Source organism: Lactuca serriola, chromosome 6, assembly GCF_051521515.1.
Source record: "Lactuca serriola cultivar US96UC23 chromosome 6, Lser_US96UC23_V15, whole genome shotgun sequence".
Taxonomy (NCBI): domain Eukaryota; kingdom Viridiplantae; phylum Streptophyta; class Magnoliopsida; order Asterales; family Asteraceae; genus Lactuca; species Lactuca serriola.
This window is the reverse complement of record NC_136413.1, coordinates 190,834,953-190,846,212: the sequence shown is the minus strand read 5'-3', so window position 1 is coordinate 190,846,212 and position 11,260 is coordinate 190,834,953. Positions and strand designations below refer to the sequence as shown.

General features: G+C 35.0%; 1 protein-coding gene across 1 annotated transcript; it reads right to left on the bottom strand.

Annotated features, from left to right (window-relative positions):
• Positions 1 to 6,602: 6,602 nt before the first annotated feature.
• LOC145057625 (patellin-3-like) lies at positions 6,603 to 8,814 on the bottom strand. Its single transcript, XM_079005495.1, has 3 exons — positions 7,557 to 8,814; positions 7,249 to 7,373; positions 6,603 to 7,166 (listed from the first exon to the last, which is right to left on the bottom strand). The coding sequence occupies exons 1-3, from the start codon at positions 8,691 to 8,693 to the stop codon at positions 6,779 to 6,781; spliced, it is 1,650 nt and encodes a 549-aa protein (XP_078861621.1). The 5' UTR covers positions 8,694 to 8,814; the 3' UTR covers positions 6,603 to 6,778.
• Positions 8,815 to 11,260: the final 2,446 nt, after the last annotated feature.

Here is an 11,260-nt window from a genome sequence, read left to right as displayed (position 1 = left end):
AGACCGGACCAGAGGGTCCAAAGAGCTACGGGACTGGAGGGTCCCGCTGAGATACATGGACCGTAGGGTCCTACATAGTATTGCCTCGAGTGACAAATTTGTTGTATGTGGTATTTTGGGGAACTCAGTAAGCATTCGTGCTTACCGTGTTATGTGTTATGTGTTTCATGTACCTCAGGAGATAGCGGGAAGGCGTCGGTATGATTGTACACACACGTACACACAGTCGAGATGGAACATGTGGAGGATCCTGGATTTGAATAATTGTTTTGAAAACTTGTTGATTGTTTTTGAGAATTAATGATGAGACATGTATTTCATGAGTTTTAAAATTGAAAATTTTGTTTTGAAAAATTATGTCGTTTCAGTCTTTCCTTGAGCTCCACCATTTCAACATCCATTTCTTTTCGGATGAGGGTCACATCCAGCCGAGTTTGAAGTAGCGTGATAGCCATGTCCTCTATCCGACATCCATTCGATGGATGGTGATCTAGATGTCGGCGGTCGTTGAACGACCCACTATGCATGGGAGATGACGACATTGTTAACGATTGGGGTGTGAGGATTTTTGTAGAATTAGGGTAACAAGATCTTTATTTTGGTCATTTTAGGGCAACGGTGCTTGGTTTTTATAAGGGGGAAGTAATGAACAATCACAATTTTTCCCCCTAAGTTTCATAAATAAAATGACGTCGTTTTTGCTAATTTAGTCCACGTCGACGATGATTTGGCACTGGTAGATAACATGACATGTGTAACTAGCTACTATTGTTTAGGGTGACTAAATGGACAAGGTGCTATGGACTTTAATCCATTAAAAAGCAAGAACTAAGTTAAGGGACTTAGTCGATCAAAACCCAAAACATTGTAGGGATACAATGTCATTTTCCAAAGTTAAATATAGCTAACTATGTTAATGGTGGAGTCATAATAGAGAGAAAAAACAAAATATAAGTTAAATTCTTGCATTCATAGAGTTAACTTATTCAAAAAAATAACAATTCTATTGATTATGTAGGTATTTGATATTTAGCACCTTTGCTCATTTGCCATTTAGCTTGCATTTCTTGAACTTTCGATAAGATTAATTTTATTTGGGTATATTTTAATTTTACGAACTACAATGTTGTAATAAGAAGGAATAGAAGTATATTTTCCCTTTAAAAAATTTGATTTATAAAAACTCGTTTGGTGTGTATCTATTAATCGGATAAAAACAAATATTCTTAATATATCTACTATTGTAAATCCCAAACCACCCTAAGGGTAAAATTATTACAATACAAATGAAGCTAATGAGACCGTGAAGAAAGGGTTAATGATCTAGAAATGTAACAAACTTTGGTCTTTGTTTGTATTTAGGTAATCATGTTTTTTTTCGTATACATTTGACCATCGAACTTGTTTGACATGTTCAAAATAGGGTAATATGACTAGTAATTAGCGGTAATATTACCCTATTATGAACAAGTTAAACAAGTTTACTGGTCAAATATGTACGAAAAAAATATGGTTACCTAAATATGGACAAAAACCAAAGTTCCTTACCCGTTTTGGTAATATTGGATTATTTATGCTAAGTGCAAGATGTGACATGGAATCAGGCTACCTGGACTTTGGGTTCTCAATACATGCACTATTCCCACCAAAATCATTCTTAGTCCAGGAGAAACCATCTCCTCATAACTTGATTGTTGGAGCCTGATCCCAAGACACAGTCCCGGAGACGGTTCTAACAGTTTTGTTGTATGATTGGCACCTAGGAATCAAGTCAGTAACCCACTAACAAAACCTACTTTAGACCTGACACAAAGACCAGATAGCCTAATTTCATGTCACATTAGTTGGGTATTATGATTACTTACACTTACCATAAAGAACCCAATATAACCAAAAAGTGTAAGGAACATTGGTCTTTGTCTATATTTAGGTAACCATGTTTTTTTTGTACACATTTGACCAGCAAACTTATTTGACTTGTTTACAATTAGGTAATATTATCATAATTACCGGTCATATTATCCTATTTTGAACAAGTCAAACAAGTTCAATGATCAAATGTGTACGAAAAAAACATGGTTACCTAAATATGGACAAAGACCAAAATTCGTTACCTTTCTGGGTCGTTAACCCGTGAAGAAATGTTGCACAAAGCCTTAAAAAGTTGCATACACCAAAAGAAACCGTTTATCAATAGTTTTCTTAGCCAAAGTTGTCTTTTCTAGAATATGCAACCACTATTCAAAGAATTGCCTATATTACAGAAATACTTTATAGACTGCAACCCTTTTACAAACAAATGTAACCTTTTGGACACTCTTATGCAACCCTTCTTAATACTAAAATGTGACATTTGTTATGTTTTTAGTTACAAAAATACAACCTTTTCACATTCAAATGCAATCTTAATATTGTTTTCTTGTTAAATAAATGCAACCTTTTAACACTCAAATGCAATCTTTATATGCTTTTAGTTACAAAAAAAAAAAAGAAACATTTCCTCCAAACTAGGCAACCATTTTCTTTATTTGCCAAGGATAGCGAGACATTTTTTATTTGAATGGAGCATTATTGTTTCACGCATTGCCATTACTAATAATATACACTAGGTGTGAGCCCCGTGTATTACACGGGTTTATTTAAAAAAGTTGAATATAAAATAATAAGGATCAAGTTTTTCAATATATCTACCCTAATAAATGAAAACTAATTTCTTTGTTTATAATTGGATTCCATAACATTTTTTGTTTTGAAAAAGTTATTGTATAAGTGAAAATTATGATGTGTAAACATTTAATTATGGAAGAATTGATTATTGCCCCAATTTGTAGTTGTAGGTTTTTCTTTGGTATGGTTATTGAAATTTAATTTAATGATTCCATATAACATAAATAAACTCACATAAAATATGGAATTTACTTTTAAATTTAAGAAAATTGAAAGCACAAGAAAATGCCAAGTGGAAAAAGAAAAAATAAAAAAATCCTACAAAATGACATGTGTCAAACTAAATGAGAACATGACATTTGGCAAAAACATTTTCATTTATTAGGGTAGATTGATTATTGCCCCAATTTGTAGTTGTACGTTTTTTTTTTTTGATATGGTTATTGAAATTTAATTTAATGATTCTATATAACATAAATAAACTCACATAAAATATGGAATTTACTTTTAAATTTAAGAAAATTGGAATCACAAGAAAATGCCAAGTGGAAAAAGAAAAAATAAAAAAATCCTACAAAATGACATGTGTCAAACTAAACTAAATGAAAACATGACATTTGACAAAAACATTTTCATTTATTAGGGTAGATTACTAATTCCTTTGCACCATTTGATCATCTCTGCAAAACGCCACTCATCCCTTACGTGTGCTCCAAAACAAAATAGCATGTCACACATAGATGACAATAAGTAGTGAAGTCAAACCAGATGCTATATAGTTATCGAATCTAACAATTACACATATAGTAAGAAAAAAAAAAGTCAAAATGCATGACAAAATATCCAAAGAACGAGTAATAATTCTTGAAGATTGGATTCATCTTCACACGTTACTTAAAGATTAAGCATTGTTTAGTTATTACCCAAGGATACGTTTGATTTGAGAATATTTAGATGGAAAATATCTTAACAATGGAAAACAATTGACACTGCATAAGCTCCGATACAACTACCCATAGGTACGACAATAATATCTCTTAACACCCTCAACGTTGAACAGATACTTCAAAACATATTAATTACAAGTCTACAATCGGATGGACAAAAACCCATATTTATTTGAAGGTAATGGGAGACAAATAATAGTGATGTCCCTATGTAGCTACTAGGCAGAAAGAGACATCTTTATTTTTCTTTTCCCAACACCTTTGACTCAGTTTGCCTGGTTTGAAAAAAAAATGATAATGATAATAAAGAACATGGTAATTTTTCTAAGATGATGAATATGTTATTTAACTCACCAAAAAAGGATATAGATGAAACAACAAAGAGCCTTTGTATTCCAGTGGTATAAGTTGTATCCCCTCTCTTAAGGTCGTCCGGGATACGGAATACGAACCCGTTTGTGGTCTATGTGGCCACAGATAACGACCGTACACACCATCCCGGTCGGTCGTGGTTTCTCGTTTTCCTGATGGATGGCAACACATGGTTCGGGCTTCTTGACTGATTTCTCCTTTGACTAGCCGTTCAACGGTCAAATTTTCAATATATATATATATATATATATATATATATATATATATATATATATATATATATATATATATATATATATATATATATAGCCAACCAATTTACCTATAAATATAAAATACCTCACTATATACCCTTATTTTTAAGCATTTTTTTCTTTTTCTATATAATATACACAACGTTTTTATAACCACCACCTCAAAAAAAAATGAAAAAAAAGTTGGGCCAAACCAATACACAAGATAGGATACCATGGACAAATGAGGACGAAGAGAATTTAGCGAAGGCATGGTTATCCGTTTCCCAATACCCAATTGAAGGAGATACACAAACGTTTAGTTGTTTTTCGGAGAAAGTTCACATCAAATTTTATGAGATAACGGGAAGTGAAAATCGAAATCCCAACCAAATTAGCTCGAAGTGGCGCGATATTCGACTAAAATGCATGAAATTCGGAGAAATTTACAACAACCTCCAAAACATACCCAAAAGTGGGTTAAACGATTTCGATGTCTTTAAGACGGCCTTGGATCAATTTGAAAAAACAAGACCAACCCGCAAAGCTTTTACATATGTGAAACTGTGTCTAAATTGAAAGATGCTCCAAATTGGAAAGAGCAAACGGAAAGAACTTCACAAACCTCTTCTAGTTCAAAGTGATTAAGAAAACCCAATGCATCTTCCCAACAATCGGACGGACGAACACACATCGACATCAACGATGACCCGATTGATCTTGAAGACGAGCAACCTCTTCATCGGCCTGTTGGAAGAAATAAAGCAAAAAAAGCGGGTTCGTCGGCTTCGGGTTCTAGTGTTATCGATCATTTTGAAGAGAAATTTGATCGATATGTCCACATTCAAGAAAGCAAGGTGGAGAAATTATTTCGGGTGGAACAAAAAATGATAGACGCACAAACGTCATTCCAAGATGTGCATACGACACTTCAAACAAAAAACGATATGAAGATTTTGAAAATGAAAGTGGACGATCTCGAATGCGAAGACTCTCGTCCACATTTGCGCTAAGAAGAGGACGTGCAAACATTTTTTGGTCCGTAGTTTTCAAAAAAACAAACAGTCTGCGAAACCTAATTTCTGCGCGTGGTCTGCACGACTCAGACAGAAGAGGCCAAAAGATCTGCAGACAAAAAACAAACACCTATTTGTTGAATGTTTTTATAATTTCACTTCTAGCTTGATTTAGTTTCATGATTTTTATAAATTACATATTTATCTTACTCTTACATAATTTCCATTTTCAACTACAATGTATATATAGTCTAGTAGTCGGCAAAAAGATGTGATGTAAAAGAAAGATAATAGTGAAATTTTGAAAATCTTGAAAGTAAATAAAGTTAGGATTTGAAGTTTAAGAACATTATAATGAATATATCAAACAAAACGATGTATTATGATGTGTTTGGGTACTTAAGTTTATACACATTTAAGGGTATATTCACTGTTCCACATATATATATATATATATATATATATATATATATATATATATATATATATATATATATATATATATATATATATATATGTTTTCACTATCTATTGTGTGCATGTATGATTGATTTTGAATCAATCATTTTAATTATTTTAAGAAAGTAATTAATGCATATTAAATGCTAAAGATGTAATTAATATCTATTATATCTTCAACATGTAATATGCATTAATTACTTTTTTAAAATAACTAAAATGATTGGTCAATAATCAATCATACATGCACACAATAGATAGGGAAAACAAAATAACCTAACCCTATATATATATATATATATATATATATATATATATATATATATATATATATATATATTCTTGTTAAAAAAAAGTTCTCTAATATAACAACATCAGCGTTACTAGATACTCGTCCATAATTCAAACTAACCGACTCATTGTTATGCACTTTTTTCACTATGCATGACATCTAAAAGAGATGCAATATAGGACTACTGAGTCGAGTTTAATCAGTTTATGGCATACATAAAAAAAGTGGTCAATGGAAAGAGGGAGTTAAAAGGGAGTAGATCAAGAAATGAAGCCGAAGAATAAAATGAAAAGATAGCGTGGGATTATGTTTGAAGAAGTTCACTCTTACTAGTAAGAGAACCTCATATAAAGAGTGGAGACTTATAGTTATAGTATTAGAAATGAATAGTGTTGTTAGTGGTTTCGATTCCATTGTTTGTGGTGTGATACAATAGTGTTATTATATGTAGAGAAATAGAATGAAATTGATACCAATCAAACATTATTCATGTCTGTTTTTTATTACAACATATCCTAAAAGGATTTTGTCAGGGTGTAAATCGTTGTCTCATTTTGTTTTTAGCTTTGTCAATGATCCGAACAAGAATCCGAAAACGGATCAAATTATGAAAGACTTCGAACCAAACTGTATTTGCTCACAATCCATTTCTATATGTAAAATTTCAATACACCAAATCCCAATATATAATGAAGATATACTAAAACCACAAAACAAATCAAATCAAATCACCAAATCAATATAAATAAATTCCAAGAATATAATGTATGAATGAAATACGAAGCAGCTTTTTTACTCGCTCTTGAACCTGTAAAGCACCTTCTTCTTCTTGGAGGTCTGATTAAAGAATGTAAGCACCACTTTCCCTGCTTCACCACACTTAAACTTCCCACAAATCACCGATCCATCACTGCTCTCTGTAACCTTCCTCGATTTCTGAACAATAACAGTGTATCCATCTTCTGCACTTGGCACAAATTCAGCCCCATATGAAACTTCACCTCCCACCACTCTCGCCTCCCATATCAACGTGCATGCCTCAGGAGCTTGAAGCTCGATTGTGTGTTCGCAAGAAGGCTTGATGATCTCCTCCGTGATGGAGTCGCCGGCGGTGAACTCTTGTTCGCCGTCCCTGCTAAGACCGCCGTATTGAACTGGAACAAGCTCCGGTGCTATGTATCTGAATTTGCAGAATAAAATAAAAGGTTAGAAAGATGAAAGATCCATGGAAGAATCGGAGGTATTGTTCGTGGAAAACTCACTTGAAAAGGGTTTCAGAAGTTTTTGAAGGACCGGCGAAAACGAACTTGCTTTTGGTTCTCTGGGTGAAGAATGGATTGATCATCTTGTAGAAAGCAAGGTACCACCATGGAACATTGATGAACACCTTCAGGAAAAAAAAAAAAAACGACACAAAAACCAGATCAGAAAAAGATTAAGAACAAACGCATGTGGTAGTTGGGGTCGACCGTTGACTACAGGTCAAAAGACAAAGATCAGAACATGTCATCATGTCCCAGACAAATTAAGAAATTGAACTGACAGATTTATTATTAATGGAGGTAGGTACCTGTTTGGCGACGAATTCTGGGTAATTGTCCTGGAGCAACTGAAGAACTTGACGGAGTTCTTTCTTGAAGGGGGAGGGGGAAAATTTGAGATCGATGATTTGTACGATGGTGGAGATCCCATCGGGGCTGAAATCGAGCTTTCTGATGCTCTTTTCCAAGAACTGGATTCTCCATCGGAGGAAATTCTTGCGCTTCTCTTCGTCGGAGAAGGTTGCTTGGTATAATTCCTTGTTTTGATACTCGCCGTATGCGTTGTAGCAGACTGGGTGGCCGTCTTTATCGACGCCGTGCATGTAAACCACCTTCTCTTGCTCTGTTCCCAGATCTTCATCGAGTAGTGATTCGATCCCGAATTCTTTCCTCCATGCCACCACGCTTTTTAGCATGGTGAAGGCTTCTTTGACCTTAAAGTCTCTTGCGCGGAGGAATTTCAGGAGAATAACGTCGCTACGTTCGTCGGCGAGTAATGGGATTCCCCAGATGGAGACTTCTTCAGGTGAGATTGGGATTTCCTCCGCCGCGCACGGTGGTTGCTCAGTTTCCTCTGTCTTTGGTGGCTCCGCAGGCATGGTGACTGCTACGATCGTTTCTTGAATCGCTTCGATCTTTTTTGCTCCGTCTTCGTCGATGCAGGATTCGGTTTTCACGATCACCTCGGTCACTTCCTTCACAGGCTCCGATGGCTCTGCCGCCGGTGGTGTAACCTTCTCTTCTTCCTTGCACTCAACCACAGGTTCAGCCACCGGCGTAGGAACAGCCGGATCCTCACAAGGCTTGGCTTCCTCTTCAACGACGGATGATGGCTTTTCCTCAACCGGCTTCTCCTCCTTAACCGGCGGTGGAGGAGCAGTGAACTCGTGTTTGTTAAGAGCTTCCTGAACCAAATGTTTCAGTTCATCCAAAGCCTTCTTCTGTGGATCAGGAAGTTCACCCACAATGTTACTTTCCTCCTTGAAGGAAGTCGAAGCAGCAACCTTCTCCTTCTCATCTTCAACGACTGCATCTTTCACCGGCTCCGGCAAGACAGCGTCTTTTGCACAGGTTTCAACCTTCTCGGCCTCTGGGACATCGGAAACAACGGCAACCTCAGCATGAGCTGCCGATTGTGCGGCTGTGTTGAGGGTTTCTTCTGCCATTGATGGATCGAAGAAAGCTTTGATTTTTGAAGAAAGGAATCGAAGACAGATGAGAAGTAGAATGAGTTGTGGAAGAGGGAAGGGGGTCTTTTAAGGGTTTGAGAGGGGTTTGAAACAGTCTGTCTCGATGAGTGGGACGAATATAAATCGTGGGCTCCAAACAGCGGTTGAATCACAGCTCAATGTTGGTGTGATGGGGGCAATTATCATGTGTGACGGACCCCACACCACTTCTCCCGACCGTTGGGTCGCCGTGCGCCGGCAATTGAGTAACGCATTCATTTTCAGTTTCCTTTTTTACCTAAATTGTACCCTTCCATTTACCTACTTGTTGCCAATATTACTGTAATTTACTTTAGGGTTAAATATAGAAACTAACTAAAGTCATAGTAATATTTTGTAAAGTTTTAATGCCAATTAATTTATTTCATTAAATCATTCAACTACTGTGACAACCTTTTATTTTAGACATAATTATATAAATGCTCTCCTATGAAAAGTCACAATGGACTAATTTCAGTCCATGTTAATCTTTTTTTTATGCAAATAGTCCTCGTGGTTTTTAAACTTACACAAATGGTCTTTGAACTACCTAGAATGATTAGTATACTCTTTTCCAAAAAAATTATTATTATTATAATTATCTACTTAATTTAATTCTTAAACAAAAAACATGAGGCCCACCATTTTATATATATATATATATATATATATATATATATATATATATATATATATATATGAAATCAGATTTTATCTTATATATATGGGAGTGTCTTATGGTAATATAAACTTAAATATGGTTTTAACAACCGTTTCTTTCTATTTTTTTCACGTCCTTAACCATTTTTAAATTAGTTTTCATAATAAAAAGTCAAAAAACGTGTTTTTGGCTAATATGAAACAATTTTTAATGTATCATCGATTATTATAATATAGTTCAAATTTTGGATGGATTATTGTCCAAAATATAAGGTTGAAGTGACACAATATCATAGGTTTTCTTTGTTTTTCATGTTTTCGTAAATTATTTGTATTTCTCATGAGGCCTCCCCAATATATATATATATATATATATATATATATATATATATATATATATATATATATATATATATATATATATATATATATATATATATTGTTGTAACGTCAACTCAGGCCGCCGAAGCTTGGAGTTAGATCTCGACCGGAGATCTAGTGGTGGTGCATCATGATATCTAGTTTCTATCAAAACAAAGTCGTTAAAATCATCCTAGGGACTATGCCCCAGGAGCAGGCTCCAACGATCAACTCAGATCGACATGTGAGATGAGGCGGTTCCTCCTGGACGGAGAGAACCACTTTGATGTGTAGGATGAGTGTATGGGCATGTTGGATGTGTTCTCCCAAGGTGGGAGAAGTATGTGTAACACTCGATTCCATGTATGAATTTTTTCCAAATTGTGCATGATTCCTTTTTGGCCACGACGTGGTGAAGCCTCACCACGACGTGGTGGCGGCTGATGGAGAAAACCCTAAAGTTTAAGGGTTAATCCCTATTTAAGGATCTTTAACCCCCTCATAGCCTCCCTCACATCAGCCTCCATTCCCCCAAACGTTCCTTGCAAACCCTAATCATCTTCCTCTATTTTTGTGCTAGTTAGGTGCTTATTGAAGCTAAAGAAGGAAAAAGGAGGAGGAAGGAAGCATAGATCAAGCAAGCAAGTTCTCATTCTTCACCTTGGCACTCTTCTGGCCTTCGTAAGTGTCCAAGACTCAATTTTTATCATTCAAAGTTGTTAGATCTTGAGTTTTGTCCCTTTAGTTTCTTGTTCTTGAATATTGGAATGGTTAGAACTCAAAAAGTTTGCAACTTTATGAATCTCCAGGTCAAGATAAGTTAGTAGTGTCTTAGATCTAGATTATAATCAAGTTTTGATGTCATGTATAGAGATTAGGTCATAAATCCTCAGTTTGCCCTAATATCGGTTCAAGAAATGCATTGGACATGTATGTATTTGAGATGGTTTTGGTGTTAGAATCACTTCTAGAAAGGATGGACTTAGGACTTTAGGGATTAAGTGCTTATTGGTTAATCCCTTGCATTATTAAGCTTTACGGATTAGGTTTTGGACCTTTTCGGATAGTCCCAATGGATAAAGTGTTGGATTAGGTGTCTAAGCTTATAACTATAATTGGTATATACTTAAATTGATAGTAGCACAGTCCTTTCGGGTTGCCCTCAAGACTAGCAACTAAACAAGATGATTTTGGAGAAAGAGATTGATTTATTATATGATTAATAAATTGAAATAAATGATTTATTAATATATTATGAAAATATTATATTAATTAGAATTAATTTTGGGATTAAAGGAATTAATTAAAAGTGCAGGGACTAAAGTGTAATTGTTTAATAGTTGAGCAAAGAGGCAATCTAGAACCCTCCATAGGCCTTGGACGGTTTTCTTATGGCCTAAGGGTTTCTAGAATAGTCTTTGGTAGATAAACAGGAAAATGGATAACTGCCCGATTTAAGATTATCTTGGATTAGGGTTTATCTAGGGTTTCCTAACTACACTATA

What these genes read in the sequence shown, in the direction of transcription:
- LOC145057625 (XM_079005495.1), bottom strand. Translation starts at nt 8,693, where the DNA reads ATGGCAGAAGAAACCCTCAACACAGCCGCACAATCGGCAGCTCATGCT. An exon ending in CAGAATTCGTCGCCAAACAG is followed by an intron (nt 7,374 to 7,556) that starts GTACCTACCTCC and finishes TTTTTCCTGAAG; the next exon opens with GTGTTCATCAATGTTCCATG. An exon ending in ACTTCTGAAACCCTTTTCAA is followed by an intron (nt 7,167 to 7,248) that starts GTGAGTTTTCCA and finishes CTGCAAATTCAG; the next exon opens with ATACATAGCACCGGAGCTTG.